This window comes from Nerophis lumbriciformis, linkage group LG08 (genome assembly GCF_033978685.3).
Source record: "Nerophis lumbriciformis linkage group LG08, RoL_Nlum_v2.1, whole genome shotgun sequence".
NCBI lineage: Eukaryota > Metazoa > Chordata > Actinopteri > Syngnathiformes > Syngnathidae > Nerophis > Nerophis lumbriciformis.
The window spans coordinates 47018114-47045306 of NC_084555.2; the positions used below are offsets into that span (position 1 = coordinate 47018114).

General features: G+C 35.1%; 2 protein-coding genes and 1 non-coding gene across 4 annotated transcripts in view; all 3 read left to right on the plus strand.

The window, feature by feature from the left end:
• Window positions 1-13630, plus strand: part of frmd6 (FERM domain containing 6) — an 83673-nt gene extending 70043 nt beyond the window's left edge. Inside the window, exons 8-14 of the mRNA XM_061969082.2 lie at window positions 1063-1128; window positions 1257-1325; window positions 5319-5493; window positions 8779-9087; window positions 9154-9288; window positions 9779-9870; window positions 12555-13630. Coding sequence (XP_061825066.1) covers window positions 1063-1128; window positions 1257-1325; window positions 5319-5493; window positions 8779-9087; window positions 9154-9288; window positions 9779-9870; window positions 12555-12848 — 1140 coding nt within the window. The 3' untranslated portion in view covers window positions 12849-13630. The remainder of the gene's footprint in view (window positions 1-1062; window positions 1129-1256; window positions 1326-5318; window positions 5494-8778; window positions 9088-9153; window positions 9289-9778; window positions 9871-12554) is intronic.
• On the plus strand, window positions 232-314 carry trnal-uaa (transfer RNA leucine (anticodon UAA)). The gene has a single exon. It is a non-coding gene; the product is annotated as a tRNA-Leu (tRNA).
• Window positions 13631-25006: 11376 nt separating the features above from the next.
• LOC133611909 (guanine nucleotide-binding protein G(I)/G(S)/G(O) subunit gamma-2) overlaps window positions 25007-27193 on the plus strand; it is an 85630-nt gene continuing 83443 nt past the window's right edge. The window contains exon 1 of one of the 2 annotated variants that reach the window (XM_061969083.1): window positions 25007-25167. The gene's annotated coding sequence lies outside the window, so the exon portion shown is untranslated. The remainder of the gene's footprint in view (window positions 25168-27193) is intronic. The other variant, XM_061969084.1, reaches the window with a different exon arrangement.

The window sequence follows — 27193 nt, forward strand, 5'->3', positions numbered from 1 at the left end:
GTGGCTCAGTATGTGTGTGTGTGCTTTGGAAGAGGCGCCGCTGAACGAGAGGTTGTCTTTTCCTCCGCTGAGAAATAAGTCCGCTTCGGCATATTTGTCCAGCAAAGTCCGGTCTCATCACAATTAAAGACTTGCCCAGCTTCTTCAATACGCACAAGCACAAAAATGAATGAATAGAGCATCCATACACATGGCTTGCACGCAGAGGCTTATATGGTCTAACTGACAATCACCAGGATGGCCGAGTGGTTAAGGCGTTGGACTTAAGATCCAATGGACAATAGTCCTCGTGGGTTCAAACCCCACTCCTGGTATTTTTTACCAGCTTGTATTTCTACTTGTCCAGGTTAACTTTATATTTGTTTGTTAACAGTGATTTTCTGCCAGCCTTCCCTCATCTGTTTATCTAATACAACTGTGTTTGCTTCGTATTTACCAAGTACACTATAGTGGAAATTTAACTGACCTACTTATTTGTTTTTTTAACAGGGTTCGTAAATTGAAAAGTTCGAATTGTAAAGCAAAATTCACCATAGAAAACAGCATAAATATGAATAATGAGTTCCAGCCATGGCAAAAGTCAAAATTTCAGTAAAGGTTTGCACACTTTGAACACAATATAGAGTGCTATACAGTACTGTATATCAAACAAATAATAAAGAGGTGATGAATTACCCTTTTCTGTATTAAAAATGCAAGAATTAATAAACAGTCCATACATACTGTATGGCCGAGTGGTTAAGGCTTTGGACTTAAAATCCAGTGGACAATAGTCCTCATGGGTTCAAACCACACTCCTGGTATTTCTACCATCTTATATTTCTGCATATCCAGGATAAGTTTATATTTGTCCTTTAACAGTGACTTTTTGCCAACTCTAAAAGCCAGCGTTTGAGCGCCTCTTCTCCCAAGAGTGGAGCTAATAAATGAGAAAGATGATAGACATTTATCATGTTTGGTGCTCATAGACATTTATTCCGGTTGCAACATCATTTAAAGTCACTTTTTCCTAACGATGGCCCTTTTAAGTCATGAATCTCATCTGCACTTATTTCCTTTTAGGACAAGAAGGAAGTGGAAGCGTCTCTTACTTTGGGACTGACTTTACGTGGGATTCAAATATTCCAGGTACAATTTATAATAAAGTAAACACACATTTTTTTTTCTTCATGAATCGTCTTCATATGAAGTATTAACATTTAATCCCAAAGCCAAGCAGTCCGCAACCTTTTGATCTTTTTTTTGCGTGTTTGCAGAACATCGGCTCAGTGAGGCAGCTTTTGTACGACTTTCCGTGGACCAACGTGGGAAAACTAGTTTTTGTGGTGAGTCACACTCAAATTACACACATTATACACGTGACACATGTTACAGTTGCTTTTGTAAAAAAAAAAAAAACATCCTGAGCATCTATGACTTCATGGAGAGTTTTTGTGTGGGAAGGGGATGCTGGGCTTAAGACCTGCAACTCCTCTGGAACTAATAAAGGATTTAGAAAGACTGCACACACACACACACACACACACACACACACACACACACACACACACACACACACACACACACACACACACACACACACACACACACACACACACACACACACACACACACACACACACACACACGTACACACTTTTATGTTTACAAAGAAATACAACACTATATGGACAAAATAATTGAGACGAGGGCTGCAACGATTAATCAAATAAATGTAATAATTTGATTAGAAAAAAGCTTCAATGTATATTCAGTTGCTTTGATGAATTGTTAAATGAGTGTAGGTAATAAAAATGAATAAAATCTAGAGCTCATAAAAGAGGGTGAAACAAGTTGAATAGAAGGTGAAAGATAGTAAAAGAAGGTATATAGAAGGTAATCAAAGTGAATAAAGGTCAAAGAAAGTAGAAAAAAAGTCAAATAATTTGAAATAAGGTAAATGGAAGGTAAAGTAATTTAATTTTTTTTAAAAAGCTATAAATAAAAGCTAAGATAAGGAATATAGAATATAAAACAGTAAATAAAAAGTAAAAGAAGATACATACAAGGTAACTAGAAGGTAAAAGTAGTAGATAAAAGGTAAAATAAAGTAAATAAAAGAAATATAGAAGGTAAACTAATTTAAATAGAAGGTAAAAGATAACTAAAAAAGTAAACTAAGTTAAACAGAAGGTAAAATAAGATAAATAAAAGGTAAAAGAAGGTAAATACAAGGTAAAAGAAGAAACATAAGGTAAATAGAAGGTAAAAGACAGGTTAAATAGAAGGTAAAATAAGTTAAATAAAAAGTAAATACAAGGTAAAAGAAAGTAAATAAAAGATAAAAGAGGGAATATATAGACGGTAAACTAAGTTAAATAGACGGTAAAAGATAACTAAAAAGGTAAACTACGTTAAATAGAAGGTAAATAAAAGGTAAAATAAGGTAAATAAAAGGTAAAAAAAGAAACAGAAGGTAAACTCAGGTAAATAGAAGGTACAAGATAAGTGAAATAGAAGGTAAAAGAAGATAAATAAAATAGGGAATATATAGACGGTAAACTAAGTTAAATAGACGGTAAAAGATAACTAAAAAGGTAAACTACGTTAAATAGAAGGTAAATAAAAGGTAAAATAAGGTAAATAAAAGGTAAAAAAAGAAACAGAAGGTAAACTCAGGTAAATAGAAGGTACAAGATAAGTGAAATAGAAGGTAAAAGAAGATAAATAAAAGGGGAAAAAAAGTAAATAAAAGATAAAAGAAGGAATATAGAAGGTAAACTAAGTTAAATAGAAGGTAAAAGATAACTAAAAAAGTAAACTAAGTTAAATAGAAGGTAAAATAAGGTAAATCATAGGTAAAAGAAGGTAAATAAAAGGTAAAAGAAGAAACAGAAGGTAAACTCAGGTAAATAGAAGGTAAAATATAAGTGAAATAGAAGGTAAAATAAGTTAAATAAAAGGTCAATACAAGGTAAAATGAGAAATATTGAGGATAAAATTAGTTAAATAGAAGAGTAAGTAAATCAAAAAGAAGGAATATAGAATGTAAAGGAAAACAAAAAAGGTGAAATAACGCAAAAAGAATAAAAGGTAAAAAAAAAGGAATATAGAGTATAATGCAAACCAAGGTAAAAGACAGTCATGTAAGTTAATTAAAAAGTAAAAGTAGGTAGATAAAAGGTAAAATAAGTTGAATAGAAGGTCAAAACAAAGTAAAATCAATTAAAAAAGAAGTTAAAAAAGGTAACAGAAGGAATATAGAAGGTAAAACAAGGTAAAAGGCTGTTGTTTGGACACCCCTGATATAGAGTTGTTGTTTTTTTAAAAGGCATGTTACATGTTAAAATTGTGCAGTTATGTGTATGGACAAATATTGATTTGACATACAAGTGCTTTGAGTTAAGAGCTCTGTCACAGAACCAATTAAGCTTTTCAGTTGATGCACTGTTGTAATATTCTGTTTCGCGATTCGGATGGGAATCGATTTTCTTGTGCGTCCTAATCATTAGCTCTCTTCTCTGATTGGCTGGAATAAATCCCATGATTGTACTACCTGAGGCTAATGTTCCTCCCCGCCTTGCCACGGTACATCTTGAACATGATATATCCCCACTGTTTTGTTTTTAGTTTTGCATTAGGGGCGCCGACCAGCTCCGATCAACCCGTCCCGTTTTCACTGCTCGGCGGCAGCGCGGTCACGCCCTCGTCTTCAATAACAGGCCACGCCCACGCGACAGGTCACCGAGCGCCGCAGCGACCGCGGGCCAATAAACAGCAGATGTTGCGAGGCGGTGGAAGCAGTAAGACAAAACAAAGACGTGTTTATGCTCCTGGTCGTCCTCTCGGAGGTGGAATGACATCATCGCCTCTGCTTTTTGGAGACACTGATTGGGTTTAATAGAAACATCTTCATAATCTTCACGGCGTTCCTTCCTGCTCGACCGCATAACAAATGAGCAAAAAAACAGCCTCTCTGCACTGCAAAAAGTCAGTGTTCAAAAACAAGAAAAAAATACAAATATTAGGGGTATTTTATTTGAACTAAGCAAAATTATCTGCCAATAGAACAAGAACATTTGGCTTGTCAAGACTTTCCAAAACAAGTAAAATTAGCTAACCTCGATGAACCCAAAAATACCTTAAAATAAGTATATTCTCACTACTGTGTTTCTGTCAGGGGGGTTCAACTGTGGAACAGCTTGGATGATTCCTTAAAATGTTCCAAGTCCATTCACACATTTAAAAAACACTTTAAGACCAATGTCTTGGAAAAATATATCACTCTTGAGTCAACACAGTAGTTAATACTATGATCAATGTTAATTAAAATACTAAATGTGGGATATAAATAATAATGGAAGTATAATTGTTTGTATATAGTATATAAAATGGTACAAAGGTTTAACACGCGTATAAGGATATTTCACATGCCTTTACTGTGTATATAATAGAACAGTGTTCATATTGTGTATAATGTGTATTTATAATATGTTGTACAAAAGACATTTCATAATTTTCGGAAGTTCATCTTGTACTTGACATTGTTTATAGGGTTAGGCGCTATAAGTGTTCAACTTCAGCCTAAACCCTTTCGGTCTGCAACATTTTCATTTTCAATCTATGAATGTACAACTGTTTGTTTATTTTGTTGACCATTGACCGAAGAATAAAACTTTACTTTACTTTACTTTACTAATAGCTGTTCTTCTATATGAGTACATATTTTCTATTGTTTCATTGAAAATAAAACAGCAAAGTCCATTTGGCTGTCATCTGTTTTAATTATGAGACACAATTGTGTCAAAGTCATGATTTTTTTTATTTCATGCTTGAAATAAGAAATTATTACTTTAAAAAAGTAGTTTTATACTTGTGAGTGTTGATGACACAGCTTTGCAACACTTGATATTCTGGTTTCAAGCATGTTTTACTCAATATAGGTCATCAAATCTCAGCAACAAGCTGTAATATCTTACTGAGATCATTTGGACCAAAACACTTAAAACAAGTAAAACACTCTAACATAAAATCTGCTTAGTGAGAAGAATTATCTTATCAGACAGAAAATAAGCAAATATCACACTTATTTGGGATATTTAATCTTACTTAGATTTCAGTTTTTGCAGTGTGACACCAAAGACTTGTCAAAACAAAAGCACAAACTCCTCCCGTCGGGTTTTTCCGCGTCTTCTTGCTGGAAGGTCAGCCATGTTTGGGTGTCAGACGAGAATAATTCTGACCAGATGTAAAGCCGATCGTTAGTAAGTTCCTATTGGATCGCCACATTCCTGTTTGTTTTGAAGCGCACTCAAGCGTTCTCCCTCTCGCCTCCTCAGGGAAAGAAGTTTGAAATCCTTCCCGACGGACTTCCCTCGGCCCGGAAGCTCATCTACTACACGGGCTGCCCGCTGCGCTCTCGCCACCTGCTGCAGCTGCTCAGCAACAGCCACAGGCTCTACATGAACCTGCAGCCCGTCCTCAAGCAGGTCCGCCGGCTGGAGGAGCACGAAGGTGATTGTCCTACAGCGCTCATCCATCACATGACACACAAAACCACCAATCACGCTCACATTCACACCATACAATGAACTAGGGCTGGGCGGTATACCTCGTATTATAGTTAATACCGCTATATTTTACAAAGAGGTACCGTATATTCCGGACTATAAAGCACACTTAAAATCCTTTTTTCCCCTCAAAACTCTTATAACCCGGTGCGTTTAATGTAAGGAATAAGTTTGGTTGAGCTTGCCCACCTTGAAGCAGTTTTGTTTGGTACATGGTGTAATGATAAGTGTGACCAGTAGATGGCAGTCAAACATACCAGATAAGTGTAGGCTGCACCGTTTGATGTGCTTCAACATACAAGTATTATTATGGTGTGTGTATAAGGTAAGACATATTATCTGGCGTTTTGTTTCCCAATGTTATGCAAAAGCTACTTTTCTTACCTTCTGGTACCCGCTGATCTGTATTTGGGATCTGCATACGTTTTTTAAGTAATAATTAATTCAACACATTTTAACATTTCAATGTAATTAAAATTAGAATACAACATTTATTATATGATTTAAAAAAATCATTCCAATTTACTTAAAAATAATGTTTAAATTATTAAAATATAGTATTGTATATAAAGTAAAGTATAAATATATATATATTAAAAAAATATATATATATATACATATATATATATATATATATATATAACAACACACAACAACAGCAGTCACGTTTTTGTATACCGTAAAGCAGTTCGTCTGCCGTAAACAGCAATGTTGTGACACTCTTAAACAGGACAATACTGCCATCTAGTGCATTTGATGAAAGCACTTTTGTGCGTGCCACACAGCAATGCATCATCAGAGAGGGTGTTCAGCATGGTTCGAAAAATAGTGACAGAGAATAGAACAAGGATGGACAATTCAACCCTTAACTCAACAATGAGTAGATGAGTGTTATGTGTGTGTATATGTGTAAATAAATGAACACTGAAATTCAAGTATTTCTTTTATATATATATATATATATATATAATAAAATAAATATATATTTATCGCTAGAATTCACTGAAAGTCAAGTATTTCTTTATATATATATATATATATATATATATATATATATATATTTATATATATATATATATATATATATACACACATATACATACCGTATTTTTCGGAGTATAAGTCGCACCTGCCGAAAATGCATAATAAAGAAGGAAAAAAACATATATAAATCGCACTGGAGCCCAGCCAAACTATGAAAAAAACTGCGACTTATAGTCCGAAAAATACGGTACATACATATATATATTTATTCCACATTTTCTTTTACAAATTTGAACAATTTGAAGTGTGTGTGTATACGGTAAGACATATTATCTGGCGTTTTGTTTCGCAATATTATGCAAAAGCAACTTTTCTTACCTTCTGGTACCCGCTGATATGTATTTGGGATCTGCATAAGTTTTTTAAGTAATAATTATTCAACACATTTTAACATTTCAATGTAATTAAAATTAGAATACAACATTTATTATATGATTTTAGAAAATCATTCCAATTTACTTAAAAATAATGTATTTAACACATGTTTAAATTATTAAAAATATAGTATTATATATAAAGTAAAGTATATATATATATATATATATATATATATATATATATATATATATATATATATATATATATATATATACACACATATACATACCGTATTTTTCGGAGTATAAGTCGCACCTGCCGAAAATGCATAATAAAGAAGGAAAAAAACATATATAAATCGCACTGGAGCCCAGCCAAACTATGAAAAAAACTGCGACTTATAGTCCGAAAAATACGGTACATACATATATATATTTATTCCACATTTTCTTTTACAAATTTGAACAATTTGAAGTGTGTGTGTATAAGGTAAGACATATTATCTGGCATTTTGTTTCGCAATATTATGCAAAAGCAACTTTTCTTACCTTCTGGTACCCGCTGATATGTATTTGGGATCTGCATAAGTTTTTTAAGTAATAATTATTCAACACATTTTAACATTTCAATGTAATTAAAATTAGAATACAACATTTATTATTTGATTTTAGAAAATCATTCCAATTTACTTAAAAATAATGAATTTAACACATGTTTAAATTATTAAAATATAGTATTGTATATAAAGTAAAGTATAAATATATATATATATATATTTATATTTAATGGGCAGCACGGTGGAAGAGGGGTTAGTGCGTCTGCCTCACAGTACGAAGGTGCTGAATAGTCTGGGGTTCAATCCCGGCCTCGGGATCTTTCTGTGTGGAGTTTGCATGTTCTCCCCATGACTGCGTGGGTTCCCTCCGGCTACTCCGGCTTCCTCCCACCTCCAAAGACATGCACCTGGGGATAAGTTGATTGGCAACACTAAAAATTGGCCCTAGTGTGTGAATGTGAGTGTGAATGTTGTCCAGGGTGTACCCCGCCTTCCGCCTGATTGTAGCTGAGATAGGCTCCAGCGCCCCCTGCGACCCCTAAGGGAATAAGCGGTAGAAAATGGATGGATTCACATTTTCTTTTACAAATTTGAACAATTTGAAGGCCAGTATGTTGTGTTACATCTGTTTTTCATAAGCTAAGTAAACTACAGTCAAACAAACCCTTTCTTAAAAATATGTTTTGCATGTGTTTCAGTACACACAATCCTTGAGTAGATCAGGCCAAAAATAAATAAATAAGACATACTGCAGATTTGTTGTTTTGAGTTCATTTAGACATGTTTATGCTTGGGAAGGCTTAATTTAGGCCAAAGTAACTTAACATATGCATATTTTAGCCAAATAATAGGTTATCAAACGTGAGAAGAGAGGAGCTGTGATTTGATTTTTTTTGTTATTTTTTAATACATTTTGAGAATTCATCAAATTAGAAGCGCAGAGTGGATGACTGTACTATTTGTTGTTTGTGCAAAACATGAGGGAGTCAATGCAGTAAGTAGTTCATGTGGGTTTTTTTTTTCAAGTGTGTTTCATTTGAATTTAGTTTTGCATTTAATTACCAAAGTCAATAAAAAGTCTTGAATTCAAGTTGCCTTAAGCTAAAGGAAGCTTATTTAAACATGGAAAAAATACAGACATTTTATTTTTTCAACAGCCAAAATGGACAAGGCAGAAAAGTGTATAAATTAAAGCAAAAAATGCATGCAAATCAGATAAAAAAATAAATGAAGAGGAAACATAACTTTAGAAACACTGCCCTCTTGTGGCAGTTCAGTACAACTGACAAAAAGTGTCCTTGTTGCTTCCAGAGAAGAAACAGTACCGGGAGTCGTACATCAGCGACGCTCTGGACCTGGACATGGACCACCTGGACAAGCGCTCCCGAGCCAGCGGCAGCAGCTCCGGCAGCGTGTCCCATCACAAGCGTCTGTCCCGCCACTCCACCGCCAGCCACGGCAGCTCGCACACCTCCGGCATCGAGACGGACAGCTTCCGCGTGTCCAGCCAGGCCCCCCGCAGGCCCCCCAGGACTTGCAGCTCGTCCACCACCAGCCACGGGAGCTCGCACACCTCGGGCATCGAGAGCGGCGGCAAGGAGCGCATCCTGGATGATGACGGTAAAGACAAAAGTCCTGATCCGGTGAACACAAAGAGAGATGACTCCAAGGCGTCTTTGCTCTCAGCAGAGATTGAGATGCTGGTGGACGACCCCAAAGATTACGAGGAGCTCGGGGAGATGTCTTTGGACCAGGAGCTGTGCATACACATCACAGAGGACATGCTGACCATGTCCCCGCATCAGAACAATGGATACTCTGGTAAAAAAAAACAACCTTCAGTTGGACTTGATTGTTTGTTTATTTCAAGTGACAATGCACATGATGTTGTGTAAATTATCCTTTTAAGGCCCAAGCTGTTTGTTTACATGCTTTTTTTATTTCTCTTTGCTAGTTGGGCTTATTGGACCCTAATCAGAATAAAAACTAAGAATCATCTTTTGATATGACGTACTTAGTCCATAAGTACACAAACGTGTACTTCATGTTTAGTCACATGCTAATTCTTATTTTTACACCTTTTTTTTTTTCAAATTCCATTGTATGTTATACTCTTCTGACACCACCAGATGGCAGTATAAGTGTCCACATAAGCGGCCATAAGACCCCAATTCAGTAGTGTACACAATTTTGGAAATAAGAGCTAAAAGGTGCTGTCCACGCATGTGGCCACTAAGCCTTTAGAGGTAGCAAGCATGCTACGTTCCATCTGCAGTCCCTCAACACAAAGCTAACGGTGTGTTGTTCGCAGGTCTCGTCGTCAAAGACGTCAGCTCATCCACTTCCAGCTCCTCCGAGACCGTCGTCAAGATGAGAGGACAAAGCATCGAGTCCCTGCCACACGTGTGTTTGCTCATGGTTACTTTTCACTAGAGATGTCCGATAATATCGGACTGCCGATATTATCGGACGATAAATGCCTTAAAATGTGATATCGGGAATTATCGGTATTGGTTTCAAAAAGTAAAATTGCCGCTGTGTACACGGACGTAGGGAGAAGTACAGAGCGCCAATAAACCTTAAAGGCACTGCCTTTGCGTGCCGGCCCAATCACTTAATATCTACGGCTTTTCACACACACACACACACAAGTGAATGCAAGGCATACTTGGTCAACAGCCATATAGGTCACACTGGGGGTGGCCGTATAAACAACTTTAACACTGTAACAAATATGCGCCACAGTGTGAACCCACACCAAACAAGAATGACAAACATTTCGGGAGAACATCCGCACCGTAACACAACATAAACACAACAGAACAAATACCCAGAACCCCTTGCAGCACTAACTCTTCCGGGACGCTACAATACACCCCCCCCCCCCAACCCCGCCCACCTCAGCCTCCTAATGCTCTCTCAGGGAGAACATGTCCCAAATTCCAAGCTGCTGTTTAGAGGCATGTTAAAAAAAAATAATGCACTTTGTGACTTCAATAATAAATATGGCAGTGCCATGTTGGCATTTTTTCCCCATAACTTGAGTTGATTTATTTTGGAAAACCTTGTTACATTGTTTAATGCATCCAGCGGGGCATCACAACAAAATGAGGCATAATAATGTGTTAATTCCACAACTGTATATATCGGTATCGGTTGATATCGGAATCGGTAAATAAGAGTTGGACAATATCAGATATCGGCAAAAAAGCCATTATCGGACATCTCTACTTTTCACGCAACAAAAAATGATTTACATGACCCTAAAGCGCTGTTTACACAAGAAGGTCGTGAGGCAAAAACTGTGAAGCTGCCCCCCTGCTTGTTATAGCAAATATTAAATATTGTTTGTGCTGTTAATGTTGAAAATACATTTTCTGACCAGTAATCTCCTTAACGTCAAAATGTGTGTGCTACATTTGTGCTGTCAAAAAATCCCATTTGTGCTTGTAATATTCATATTTTATTATTTACATGCAGCCCCCCTTCCTCCACCTTGTCCAAATCTCTCAAACTTTTTACTTTTTAATTTATTGCAGTGGTTTCAAAAAAATTATACAATATCTTGTCGTTTAACTTTGCCACTTTTTTTCAAAGAGATAAATAATAATTACAGTAAATGGTGTATACAGGGTGTACCCCGCCGTCCGCCCGATTGTAGCTGAGATAGGCTCCAGCGCCCCCCGCGACCCCAAAAGGGAATAAGCGGTAGAAAATGGATGGATGGATGGACATATATATATATATATATATATATATATATATATATATATATAGATGTATAAATGTTTTTCTATACTTCTTTTTATTATGTTTATATATATATATATATATATATATATATATATATATATATATATATATATATATATATATAAATGTTTATATATATATATATATATATATATATATATATATATATATATATATAAAAATGTATATATATATGTATGTATATGTATATATATGTTTATTTATATATATATATATATATATATATATATATATATATATATATATATATATATATATATATATATATATATAAACATAATAAAAAGAAGTATAGAAAAACATTTTTATAATGTAAGTACAAAATAAGATGAAAATAAAGTTTAGGACATCCTCAAAAGCATTATTAAAAATGGCACTAAACGTAAATAACGACAACATGAAGTAGGTATCGTATTTTTTTGACTATAAGGCACGCTTAAAATCCTTTCATTTTCTCACCTCCAAAGACATGCACCTGGGGATAGGTTGATTGGCAACACTAAATTGGCCCTAGTGTGTGAATGTGAGTGTGAATGTTGTCTGTCTATCTGTGTTGGCCCTGTGATGAGGTGGCGACTTGTCCAGGGTGTACCCCGCCTTCCGCCCGATTAGAGCTGAGATAGGCTCCAGCACCCCCCGCGACCCCAAAAGGGACAGGCGGTAGAAAATGGATGGATGGATGGATGGATGACTCCTTTAATGCGGTGTATATTGTAGCATCCCGGAAGAGTTAGTGCTGCAAGGGGTTCTGGGTATTTGTGCTGTTGTGTTTATGTTGTGTTACGGTGCGGATGTCCTCCCGAAATGTGTTTGTCATTCTTGTTTGGTGTGGGTTCACAGTGTGGCGCATATTTGTAACAGTGTTAAAGTTGTTTATACGGCCACCCTCAGTGTGACCTGTATGGCTGTTGACCAAGTATGCCGGGCATTCACTTGTGTGTGTGAAAAGCCGTAGATATTATGTGACTGGGCCGGCACTCAAAGGAAGTGCCTTTAAGGTTTATTGGCGCTTTGTACTTCTCCCTACGTCCGTGTACACAGCGGCGTTTTAAAAAGTCATACATTTTACTTTTTGAAACCGATACCGATCATTTTGAAACCGATGCCGATAATTTCCGATATTACATTTTAAAGCATTTATCGTCCGATAATATCGGACATCTCTAATAAAAACATATCAAAATGGCCCCCGCATACTTTGACTTTTCAGTATGTGTCCCTCGGTGGAAAAGTGTGGACACTCCTGATGTAAACAATGAATGAAATGTAAAAATGACCACTTTTAACTTGCGTATATTTTCCTGCATCAACAGACGTCGACGTGCAGGAAGCCGCCGTCGTCCACCGACCGCCACAGCCAGTCGCTGGACGACATCCGCCTCTACCAGAAGGACTGCCTGCAGTGGGCGGAGCTCTGCCAGGACACCGCCCACAGCTACACCTTCGGCTGCGCCGAGGAGCTGAGCGACGGCTGCGGCGCCCACCAGGGCCTGGGCGAGCAGTGCGTGGGCATGCGCGGCGACCAGCACGCCTTCCCCATCAAGAGGACCAGCAAGTACTTCTCCTTGGACCTCACCAGCGAAGAGGTGCCCGAGTTTGTGGTGTGACCGGCTCTTCACCGCATGAAGCCAAAAGACGGTAGTGGCCACGCTACCAACCAAAGAGCTGAAGAAGAAGGTATGTCGGACACTCGCAGGAAGTGCAGCGTGCCAAGCAGCCCACGTGCCTTCATCGCCTACGGTCGCCTTGATCATCCCCACCGCCATTTTGTACCGGGACGTTTTCCAACAGACGCCAAGCTTCCTCGCTATTTTAAACCCCAAAAGTCGGCAGTTTTTTAAGTCTACCATCTGTGTTTGTTGGCACACTTAAATAGGTGACAACTTCCTCATCAATTGGTCTAAAGCAGGGGTGTCCAAACTTTTGCCACTCAGGGCCGCACACTGAAAAACCTTTTTCATTTTCAAAACCAATACCATATATAGATTTGTTTTTACTTCCAGGGCTCCCCTCAGTCACATAAATCTTAAAAATAAGTACCGTATTTTGCGGAGTATAAGTCGCTCCGTAGTATAAGTCGCACCGGCCGAAAATGCATAATAAAGAAGGAAAAAAAAACATATATAAGTCGCACTGGAGTATAAGTCGCATTTTTTGGGGAAATGTATTTGATAAAAGCCAACACCAAGAATAGACATTTGAAAGGCAATTTAAAATAAATAAAGAATAGTGAACAACAGGCTGAATAAGTGTACGTTATATGAGGCTGAGAACGTGCCTGGTATGTTAACGTAACATATTATGGTAAGAGTCATTCAAATAACTATAACATATAGAACATGCTATACGTTTACCAAACAATCTGTCACTCCTAATCGCTAAATCCCATGAAATCTTATACGTCTAGTCCAGTGGTTCTTAACCTGGGTTCGATGGAACCCTAGGGGTTAGGTCAAAGGTCTAAACACACCCGACTCATCGTGTAAATACAAATTTCTCCCTATCGGCGTATTACGGATTCGGCAACAGCTGACTGATTCGCAGGTGTGTAATTTGTTGTGAGTTTATAAAGTTAAAGTTAAAGTACCAATGATTGTCACACACACACTAGGTGTGGCGAGATTATTCTCTGCATTTGACCCATCACCCTTGATCACCCCCTGGGAGGTGAGGGGAGCAGTGGGCAGCAGCGGTGGCCGCGCCCGGGAATCATTTTTTTTGGTGATTTAACCCCCAATTCCAACCCTTGATGCTGAGTGCCAAGCAGGGAGGTAATGGGTCCCATTTTTATAGTCTTTGGTATGACTCGGCCGGGGTTTGAACTCACAACCTACCGATCTCAGGGCGGACACTCTAACCGCTAGGCCACTGAGTAGGTGGACTGTGTTGGTTTTGTTCTTTGAACAAGGTGATGTTCATGCACGGTTCATTTTGTGCACCAGTAAAAAAACATGGTAACACTTTAGTATGGGGAACATATTCACCATTAATTAGTTGCTTATTAACATGCAAATCAGTAACATATTGGCTGTTAACTGGTCATTATTAAGTACTTAAATAAATGATAAATGGGTTATATTTGTATAGCGCTTTTCTACCTTTCTACCTATTACCACATTCACCCATTCACACACACTGATGGCGGGAGCTGCCATGCAAGGCGCTAACCAGCAGCCATCAGGAGTCTTGCCCAAGGACACAACGGACGTGACTAGGATGGTAGAAGGTGGGGATTGAACCCCAGTAACCAGCAACCAGCAACACTCCGATTGCTGGCACGGCCACTCTACCAACTTCGCCACGCCGTCCCCAATTAATGCCTTATTCGGCATGGCCTTATTATAACCCTAACCCTAACCAAATAACTCTAAATTAAGTCTTTATTACTTAGAATATGTTCCCCTAGTGTCCAAATAACTCTAAATTAAGTCTTTGTTACTTAGAATATGTTCGCCTAGTGTCCAAATCACTCTAAATTAAGTCGTTGTTACTTATAATATGTTCCCCATACTAAAGTGTTACCAAAAACATATAACTTTGTCTTGAATTTGAAAAAAAACCCATTTTATTTTTCACTAAAGAAGGGTTCGGTGAATGCGCATATGAAACTGGTGGGGTTCGGTACCTCCAACAAGGTTAAGAACCACTGGTCTAGTCTCTTACGTGAATGAGCTAAATAATATTATTTGATATTTTACGGTAATGTGTTAATAATTTGACACATAAGTCGCTCCTGAGTATAAGTCGCACCCCCGGCCAAACTATGAAAAAAACTGCGACTTATAGTCCGAAAAATACGGTAATGTAAAAAGAAAAAAATCAACGCTTAAATCTCTGGACCAGGGGTCGGCAACCCAAAATGTTGAAAGAGCCATATTGGACCAAAAATACAAAAACAAATCTGTCTGGAGCCGCAAAAAATTAAAAGCCATATTACATACAGATAGTGTGTCATGAGATATAAATTGAATTAAGAGGACTTAAAGGAAACTAAATGACCTCAAATATAGCTACAAATGAGGCATAATGATGCAATATGTACATATAGCTAGCCTAAATAGCATGTTAGCATCGATTAGCTTGTAGTCATGCAGTGACCAAATATGTCTGATTAGCACTCCACACAAGTCAATAACATCAACAAAACTCACCTTTGTGCATTCACGCACAACGTTTAAAGTGTGGTGGACAAAATGAGACAGAAAAAGAAGTGGCATAAAACACGTCCTTGAAAGTCGGAGAAAGTTATACATGTAAACAAACTACGGTGAGTTCAAGGACCGCCAAAATTAGTAGGACAAAACGGTGCTTGCCAAATACTCGAATCAGTGAAGCATGTTTAATACAAACAGTGTGCTTTATAACAATTAGGGAGGTTTGTGTTATGGTTGTCCTCCTACAGAAACCATATTAAAACAAATTTTTTTTTTCCCTCATCTTTTTCTATTTTTCATACATTTTTTAAAAAGTTCCAGAGAGCCACTAGGGCGGCGCTAAAGAGCCGCATGCGGCTCTATAGCCGCGGGTTGCCGACCCCTGCCCTAGTGTCCAAATAACTCTAAATTAAGTCTTTATTACTTAGAATATGTTCCGCTAGTGTCCAAATAACTCTAAATTAAGTCTTTATTACTTAGAATATGTTCCCCTAGTGTCCAAATAACTCTAAATTAAGTCTTTGTTACTTATAATATGTTCCCCATACTAAAGTGTTACCAAAAACATATAACTTTGTCTTGAATTTGAAAAAAAACCCATTTTATTTTTCACTAAAGAAGGGTTCGGTGAATGCGCTTATGAAACTGGTGGGGTTCGGTACCTCCAACAATGTTAAGAACCACTGGTCTAGTCTCTTACGTGAATGAGCTAAATAATATTATTTGATATTTTACGGTAATGTGTTAATAATTTCACACATAAGTCGCTCCTGAGTATAAGTCGCACCCCCGGCCAAACTATGAAAAAAACTGCGACTTATAGTCCGAAAAATACGGTAAGGTAAAAAGAAAAAAAATCAACGCTTAAATCTCTAGACCAGGGGTCGGCAACCCAAAATGTTGAAAGAGCCATATTGGACCAAAAATACAAAAACAAATCTGTCTGGAGCCACAAAAAATTAAAAGCCATATTACATACAGATAGTGTGTCATGAGATATAAATTGAATTAAGAGGACTTAAAGGAAACTAAATGACCTCAATTATAGCTACAAATGAGGCATAATGATGCAATATGTACATATAGCTAGCCTAAATAGCATGTTAGCATCGATTAGCTTGTAGTCATGCAGTGACCAAATATGTCTGATTAGCACTCCACACAAGTTAATAACATCAACAAAACTCACCTTTGTGCATTCACGCACAACGTTAAAAGTTTGGTGGACAAAATGAGACAGAAAAAGAAGTGGCATAAAACACGTCCTAGAAAGTCGGAGAAAGTTATACATGTAAACAAACTACGGTGAGTTCAAGGACCGCCAAAATTAGTAGGACAAAACGGTGCTTGCCAAATACTCGAATCAGTGAAGCATGTTTAATATAAACAGTGTGCTTTATAACAATTAGGGAGGTTTGTGTCATGGTTGTCCTCCTACAGAAACCATATTAAAACATTTTTTTTTTCCCCTCATCTTTTTCTATTTTTCATACATTTTTAAAAAAGTTCCAGAAAGCCGCTAAAGAGCCGCATGCGGCTCTAGAGCCGCGGGTTGCCGACCCCTGCCCTAGTGTCCAAATAACTCTAAATTAAGTCTTTATTACTTAGAATATGTTCCCCTAGTGTCCAAATAACTCTAAATTAAGTCTTTGTTACTTAGAATATGTTCCCCATACTAAAGTGTTACCAAAAACATATAACTTTGTCTTGAATTTGAAAAAAAAAAACATTGTATTTTTCACTAAAGAAGGGTTCGGTGAATGCGCTTATGAAACTGGTGGGGTTCGGTACCTCCAACAAGGTTAAGAACCACTGGTCTAGTCTCTTACGTGAATGAGCTAAATAATATTATTTGATATTTTACGGTAATGTGTTAATAATTTCACACATAAGTCGCTCCTGAGTATAAGTCGCACCCCCGGCCAAACTATGAAAAAAACTGCGACTTATAGTCCGAAAAATACGGTAATGTAAAAAGAAAAAAATCAACGCTTAAATCTCTAGACCATGGGTGTCAAACTCATTTTCATTGAGGGCCACATCGCAGTAATGGCTGCTTTCAGAGGGCCGCTTTTTAAAAAATGTATTTACATTATGCATGCGGGTAGGGCTGGGCGATATGGCCTTTTATTAATATCTCGATATTTTTAGGCCATGTCACGATACACGATACATATCTCGATATTTTGCCTTAGCCTTGAATGAACACTTGATGCATATAATCACAGCAGTATGATGATTCTATGTGTCTACATTAAAACATTCTTCTTCATACTGCATTAATATATGCTACTTTTAAACTTCCATGCAGAGAGAGAAATCACAACTAAGTCAATTGATCAAAAGTGTATTTATTAAACAGTTATTAAGCAGTGGCACAAACATTCATGTCATTTCCAAAACAGAAAGTGCAAGATTGTCAGAGACATTTTAAAACAAGTTGAGTGCACTTTGGTGCATGATTTCACTAAGATGACATATCAAAACAACACTAAATTAAAGTGCACTTTTTGTACAGAATGCCACTACAATAGTTTAAAACAAATAAAGTGCACTTTTGTGCATGATGTCACAGAAGATATTTCAATAAGTGTCAAATAAAAATGAGCTGCATAATAGGAAATCAAATAGTGTATGTCCTTCGCTATGTGGTTGGTTCCTGCGGACGTTATCTCCTTTTGTTGTTGACTATTTTTTTGATACAGTGTTGATGTGGAAATGGTTGCCTCGGCATTTTGTTGGCGTGGCACCGAACGGAGATGTTGACATGCGGAGTTTCAAGCACTCTTCATTCTCTAGCGGGTGACTTTTCAAATGATGCTACATATTAGCAGTAATGCTACTTTTTGTAGCAACGCTTTTGCCCCACACTTGACATATTACGGTTGTCTGTTCAACATATTCCCACTTGAAGCCAAACCACCGCCAGACGATGGACCCCCTGCTGTTTTTCTTGGGAATTAATTATTCCTTCATTTGTTAGCAGATTTGCACCTTCTTTCTCTCGTATTACCACTCGCACCACAGCTAACGTTACCCATGCCGCTACCTCACTGCTCATACGGCGTATACGTATGTGACGTTTGTAAGAAGGTGCGCTTGTTTTATGTCTCTGTGAGAAGGAGAGACAAGAAGGAATGAGAAGAGCCTGTAGTGTAATGCCCGCAGCTAAAAGCAACTGCGTGAGAACGTATACTCGAATATCACGATATAGTCATTTTCTATATCGCACAGAGACAAACCCGCGATATATCAAGTATAATCGATATATCGCCCAGCCCTACATGCGGGTAATAACCTGTGAGCAATCATGATTAATCAAAATGCATATGCATTTGATTATTCGATTTTTTTATGTATAACTTGCTTTAAAATCATAAATAAAGGTGACAAGCAGGTATTTAACTATTTGTTTTTATTTCATAAAAAATAGTTTTGCAATACAGTATATAATAAAATAATTGGCACGATCAGATAATATTAAAGTTTAAAATATGCATTTTTTTGCTGTCAAAATTGAAAGAAAGAATGCATTTAGTAAAAAAAAAAGGATTTTATTGAAACCCATTTTTCCATGCTTTCGCGGGCCACTTTGAATGATGTGGCGGGCCAGAACTGGCCCCCGGGCCTTGAGTTTGACACCTGTGCTCTAGATTATCTTTAGATCCCTCTGTCATTTTAAAGTTAAATTTATATTTTTAAAAATGTTTTATGCCCTTTTTGTTTAAGAAAACCCGGTTGTTTTTTGGCAAAAACATAAAATATGCAAACTTTTACCCCCAAAAAGGTTCAAAGTGTAATATTTGATGTGAAGTAATTGAAAACTCAAATAGGTCAATAATTCATTGATTTTGATCTGTTATTATTGTTTGAGCAATGACAGCTGAAACCAAAATCCACTGAAATTCTCAGGGATCTAAAAGAGTCCCACTCAATAAAAGTGTTAAAAACAAGTCATACATTTATTTTTTTACTTTCAACGCTTAAATTTCTAGATCAACTTCTGATCTATCCGTCGAGTATAATTTTTGTTATGTTTTATGCCCTTTTTGTAAAAAAAACCCGCTGTTTTTTGGCAAAAACATAAAATATGCAAACTTTTACCCCCAAAAATGTTCAAAGTGTAATACTTGATGTGAAGTAATTGAAAACTCAAAATAGGTCAATAATTCATAACAACATTGATTTTGATTAATTATTATTGTTTGAGCAATGACAGTTGGAAAAAAAATCCACTAAAATTCTCAGGGATCTAAAAAAGTCCAACTCAATAAAAGTGTTAAAAATAAAGTCATACATTTTTTTTTTAACTTTCAAGGCTTCAATTTCTAGTTTGACTTCGAATCTATCTGTCAAGTATAATTTTTAAAAATGTTTTATGCTCTTTTTGTTTAAGAAACCCTGCTGTTTTTTGGCAAAAACATAAAATATGCAAACTTTTATTCCCAAAAAGGTTCAAAGTGTAATACTTGATGTGGAGTAATTGCAGACTCAAATAGGTCAATAATTCATAACAACATTGATTTTGATTTATTATTATTGTTTGAGCAGTGACAGTTGGAAAAAAAATCCACTAAAATTCTCAAGGATCTAAAAGAGCCCCACTCAATAAAAGTGTTAAAAATAAAGTCATACACTTTTTTTTTACTTTCAACGCTTACATTTCTAGATCAACTTCGGATCTATCCGTCGAGTATAATTTTAAAAAATGTTTTATGCCCTTTATGTTTAAGAAAACCCGGTTGTTTTTTGGCAAAAACATAAAATATGCAAACGTTTACCCCCAAAAAGGTTCAAAGTGTAATACTTGATGTGGAGTAATTGCAGAATCAAATAGGTCAATAATTCATAACAACATTGATTTTGATTTACTATTATTGTTTGAGCAGTGACAGTTGGAAAAAAACATCCACTAAAATTCTCAGGGATCTAAAAGAGTCCCACTCAATAAAAGTGTTAAAAATAGTCATACTTTTTTTTTTTACTTTCAATGCTTAAATTTGTAGATCAACTTCGGATCTATCCGTCGAGTATAATTTTTTAAATGATTAATGCCCTTTTTGTTCAATTACACACCCTGTTGTTTTTTGCAAAAACACAAAATATGCAACATTCTCCAAAAAATATTCAAAGTGTTCAAATCGGTCAATATTTTATAACAACATTAATTTTGATTCATATTTTTTTTGGAGTAATGACTGTTTTTTTTGTGTGTTTTTTTTTCTCAAAAAAATAAATCCCACTAAAATTCTCTGGGATCCAAAAGGCCCCCAGTTTTTTTTTTAAACTTTCAACACTTAAATCTCTAGATCAACTTCAGATCTATTTATACTTTTTTTAAAATATGTATCATGACTTTTTTGCTAACGAAAACCCTGTTTTTTATGGCAAAAACACAAAATATGAACATTTTCCCCCCAATATATTCAAAGTGTAATAACATTTAATTGGAAATAATTAAATATTGAATACATTGAATAAGTTAATAATACATAACAACATTGATTTTATTAATTCATTGTTATTTTTTGAGCAATGCCAGTTTAAAAAAAAGATCCCACTAAAATTATCAGGGAACTCATAAAAGTGTTAAAAATAAGACCTACATTTTTTATTTTTTTTACTTTCAACGCTTAAATCTCTAGATAAGCTTCAGATCTGTCAGTTATTTATACTTTTTAAAAAATATATGTTTTATGCCTTTTTTGCTAACAAAAACCCTGTTTTTTATGGCAAAAACACAAAATATGCAACAATCTACCCCCAAACTATTCAAAGTGTAATATTTAATTTGAAGTAATTGGAGCCTTGAATAAGTTAATAATACATAACAACACTGATTTTTAATTCATTATTATTTTTTGAGCAATGCCAGTTTTAAAAAAAGATCCCACTAAAATTCTCAGGGAACTCATAAAAGTGTTAAAAATACGTCCTACATTTTTAATTTTTTTTACTTTCAACGCTTAAATCTCTAGATAAGCTTCAGATCTGTCAGTTATTTACACTTTAAAAAAAAAATGTTTTATGCCTTTTTTGCTAACAAAAACCCTGTTTTTTTTATGGCAAAAACAAAAAATATGCAAAATTTTACGCCCCAAAATATTCAAAGCGTAATATTTAATTTGAAGTAATTGGAGCCTTGAATAAGTTAATAATACATAACAACATTGATTTTTAATTCATTATTATTTTTTGAGCCATGCCAGTTTAAAAAAAAAAAATCCCACTCAAATTCTCAGGGAACTCATAAAAGTGTTAAAAATAAGTCCTACATTTTTTTTTTTAATCTCTAGATAAGCTTCAGATCTTTCCGTCAAATATACGTTTTTATATTTTGTATGGCTTTTTTAAATTTCTTTGTTTAATGCCCTTTTTGTTTTCTTAATGGCAACCACAAAATATGCAATACTTTAATAAGTGAATATTTTATAACATTGATTTTGATTAATTATTATAATTTTGAGCAATGACAGTTTTAAAGGCTTGGCAGATTTGTGTTATTAGAGTCAACATTACAGCTTTTTCTCAGTACATTTCACTTCTATGTTCTTTTATTCCACTTTTTTAAGTTATTTTTTTTGTAACAGTGTTTTTAGAATGTGGCGCGGGCCGTTAAATATTAGCTGTTGGCCGCAAATGACCCCCGGGCCGCACTTTGGACACCTCTGATCCAAAAGCTTCCCTTGCCTTGGACTATTTTCAGTATTGCCAGCAAAAGGCGTGTCGTGTGTGACAGTATTAGCAACTTTTCTTTGTCAGATGAAACACTCGGGGTTCACTCATCAAGCATTTACAGCTTTAACATGTTTTTTGGTGGTTTTCAATTTATTCTCATGGGAAACAGCAGAACCACATTTGTAAGCAACTTTAAAAAATAAAATAAAAAGTATTCCAAGCTTTTTAAGCTGCAAAAGAAAAAAGACAAAAACACCAAAGGAAAAAAACGTTTACTGTGTGGAGTTTAAAAAAAAAATCAATTTATTTCATTTCATTGCATAATTTTTTTAAATTCTTCAGCTCAGTTTTAATCATGCATGAACTCATATTTTTTACATTGTAAACTCGCAGCCTGCGAACAATTTTTTTTTTAAATAAAAACAAATCAACGTCTATATTTCTAACAACTTGTTTTTATCCCCGCTGTTTTTTTTTCTCCTGAAACAATTATTTCTAGATATTTTAACAAAGATGTTTCTTCTACGTGTGTTAATGAATTAAGGTACATAGCCATAACGCCGTGTTACTACAGTACAGCTTATATCAACTTTGTAAGAGTCTCTTATGTCTCTGTTCAATGTCATCCTTTCTGTGAAAGGATTCTTCCTTCAGGTAAAAAAAATATAATGTTTTTGTTTTTCATCATGTAGCTAAAAAACTAGATATGTCATCATTATTATGAAGTTGGTTTGTGTGCCTTTTTGGTACTAACGCCCTCAATATTCAAATAAAAATGGTACATTTCATTTGCCAAATGTTTGCTGTTGTGTGTTGACTTTAACTACATTTTTACATTGCATTATTGTTTTTATTATGTTATATGTCAGTGTTGAAATTAGTATTTAATTAAACGTATGATGTAAAAAAATAACTAATTTAACCCATGTTTTAATTCTGATTCATATTAAAAAAAAATATTGATGAATTTAACAATGTTAATTTATTTAAAAAAATTTTTTTTTATTGATTTAACACATTTTAAAATTCAAATTTATTTGTAATTACAATACAAATATTAATTTAAAAAATAAATGATTTACTTTTATACATTATATTATTATTATTATTATTATTATTATTATCCGTAAAGCCGCTGCTCCTCCACATGGAGAGGGGCCAGATAAGGTGGTTCGGGCATCTAGTCAGAATGCCCCCCGAACACCTCCCTGGGGAGGTGTTTAGGGTGCGTCCGACCAGTAGGAGACCACGGGGAAGACCCAGGACACAGTGGAGAGACTAGGTCTCCCAGCTGGCCTGGGAATTCTTCGAGATCCCCTGGGAAGAGCAGGACGAAGTAGCTGGGGAGAGGGAAGTCTGGGCTTCTCTGCTTAGGCTGCTGCCCCCGCGACCCGACTTTGGATAAGATGGATTATCAGTATATCAGTTATATATCACTGTTCATATTTCAATTTAATTGAAATTAAAAATGTTTTAAATTCCAATTTAATTAATTTTTACAATTATTATTATTATTGTTATTTTTACAATTAAGAAGATAACTAATTAAACACTTTTTTTTTTACAATTCCAGTTGCATTCTAATTATTTTTTTAAATAAAATAAATTTGACAAAATAATAAATTCAACCAATACAAAGGGGCAATAAAATACATAGGGGCAATAAATAAATATATTGCCCCCTCAAATCAAAATGTTATGAAATTGAGAAAGTACATTTTAATATACCCACAAAACTTAAAATATGAACATCCTAGCAGTCGGCATCCTAATGACAGCGGACCTTGTACAGTAAGTGATGTTTTATTATGTTTGTTGGCTCTCATAAAGTCTGCAGTGAGTAATAATCAGAAGAAAAAGAAGCAAACATGATGCATTTTTTAAACGTGATGCTTAAAATGATCAAAATACATAAATATTAAATGTTATTATAAATGTGTCCATTACATATATATTTACATCATGCATATAAAACCGCAATGAAGGTGTTTGGATTTTGTTAAGGGCTTTTATAGGCAGAATTGAGCGGCTCCCATAGGCTCCATTGTAAGCTCCATAGTTCCTTTCACTGGAACTAAGGGGCCAAGCCCAAATCCTGGAAAAACCAACCCCACACCATAATTCCTCCTCCACCAAATTTCACACTAGCGTTCTCCTGGCAACCTCCAAACCCAGACTTGTCCATCAAATTGCCAGATGGAAAAGTGTGATTCATCACTCCAGAGAATGTGGCGACGTGCTTTACACCACCGCATCCCACGCTTTGCGTCGGACTTGGTGACGCATGTCTTAGATGCAGCCGCTCGGCCATGGAAACCCATTCCATGAAGCTCTCTGCGTACTGTACGTGGGCTAATTGGAAGGTCACATGAAGTTCCGTGGCAACTGACTGTGCAGAGAGTATTTGCACGATGCTGACCCCTCTCTGTCAGTTTACGTGGCTGAGTTGCTGTTGTTCCCCAACTCTTCACTTTTCTTATAATAAAGTTGACTTTGGAGGAAATTTCACGACTGGATTTGTTGCACAGGTGGCATCCTGTGACAGTTCCACGCTGGAAATCACTGAGAGCGGCCCATTCTTTCACAAATGTTTGTAGAAACAGTCTCCATGCCTAAGAGCTCGATTTTATACACCGGGCCAAGTGATTAGGACACCTGATTCTGATCATTTGGATAGGTGGCCAAATACTTTTGGCAATATAGTGTATGTCATGAATTGATTAACGTGGACCCCGACTTAAACAAGTTGAAAAACCTATTGGGGTGTTACCATTTAGTGGTCAATTGTACGGAATATGTACTGTACTGTGCAATCTACTAAAATAAAAGTTTCAATCAGTTCCTGCCTTCAGCCAGCAGGGGGCAGTGTCGCCTTGCACGACAACCACTTCTTCCGGTTGCAGTTGCACACGTCAAACATGGTAACAAAAATGGACGTTACGACGTCAAAACGTCCAAATGGGCCACAGGCTGACATCGTGACGCATAACAAGCGCCAGGAACACTTTAAAAAAAGATGAAATGTCACAACACCGGATGACTTTAATCGCCGATTTGGATCAACGAATGACCTCACACCCGCTATCTTGGACGGGTAAGTCAACGCTGACTTAAATATTGCAACTGTAACAACACACACAAAAAAAAGAAGCCCTTTTTTCTTTCTCAGTTTGGAAAAGTATATTAAACTAAACCTGTTTTATTTATTTACCATGAATTGATTAAAGTGGACCCCGACTTAAACACGTTGAAAAACGTATTGGTGTGTTACCATTTAGTGGTCAATTGTACGGAATATGTACTGTACTGTGCAATCTACTAATAAAAGTCTCAATCAATCAATCAATCAAAAAAAAACCTGTTTTAGTGCTTGGCTTGTAGTGACGTCACGTCCGGCTCATTACATTTGCCTGGTAGTCAAGCAAGCACTGTTCGCAATGAGTACTAGTAGGTAGGGTTTTGTTAAAGTTAAAGAATGATTGTCACAATATATATATATATATATATATATATATATATATATATATATATATATATATATATATATATTAGGGCTGCAACAACTAATCGATTAAATCGGTTAAAATCGATTATAAAAATAGTTGCCGGTTAATTTAGTCGATTCGTTGGATCTATGCTATGCACATGCGCAAAGGCTTTTTAAAACAAACATTTAAATTTTGTATTTATTTTTAATAAACCTTTATTTATAAACTGCAAAATTTACTAACAGCTGAGAAACAATAATCAAATGAGTATGGTGCCAGTATGCTGTTTTTTTTTCAATAAAATACTGGAAAAGATAGAAATTTAGTTTGTCTCTTTTATCCGATTATTAATCGAAGTGATAATCGACAGATTAATTGATTATCAAATTAATCGTTAGTTGCGGCCCTAATATATATATATATATATATATATATATATATATATATATATATATATATATATATATATATATATATAAAAAAGAACGTAAAATAAAATAAAAAAATAGTCGGTAGGATTGCCACTTTTTTTTTTTACATATATATATATATATATATACATATATATATATATATATATATATATATGTAAAAAAAAAAGTGGCAATCCTACCGACTATTTTTTTATTTTATTTTACGTTCTTTTTTATATATATATATATATATATATATATATATATATATATATTAGGGCCGCAACTAACGATTAATTTGATAATCAATTAATCTGTCGATAGGATTGCCACTTTTTTTTTTACACATATATATATATATATATATATATATATATATATGTGTGTGTGTGTGTGTGTGTGTGTGTGTAAAAAAAAAAGTGGCAATCCTACCGACTATTTTTTTTGAGAAATAATAATAATCAAAATAAGTACAAAAGCTGGCCAGGGGGTTGTAAACTCAATAAAGTACCTAAAATAGAATGATATATATATATATACTGTATATATATATATATACTGTATATATATATATCATTCTATTTATATATATATATCATTCTATTTTAGGTACTTTATTGAGTTTACAAGTTGAGTTTATATATATATATATATATATATACTGTATGTATATATATATATATATATATATATATATATATATAATCATTCTATTTTAGGTACTTTATTGAGTTTACAACCCCCTGACGCTGATAAAGGTTTATAAAAAAAATAAAAAAAACGAAAAAAAAAAAAAAAAAATAGTAGGTAGGGTTGCCACCTTTTTTATTTTTATTTTTATTTTTTTGTTGAATTTTATTAACCTTTATTTAAAAATTGCAACATTTACAAACAATTAAAAATAATTATAATCAAAATAAGTACAAAAACAGGCCAAAATAGCGCCAGTGCAAAGCCATAGGCTCACACAAGTTCAGTAAATAATTTAAATTTGGACCACAGCATCATCGTTTTCACAGCTTTTTGGTTGTTAGAGGTAGAGAGTGTTTTAACGTAGAGTTCTAATTCTTTTTTTAAAGGCACAAAAAACAGGTCGGGTCTTGACAAACTTACATTTATGAATATAAAACATAGCCAATAGTATAATGAGGTTGCAAAGGTAAAATTCCTTTTCAATTTTTTTTTCATACAGAGCAGTTCAGATTTGCCGGAAGATTCG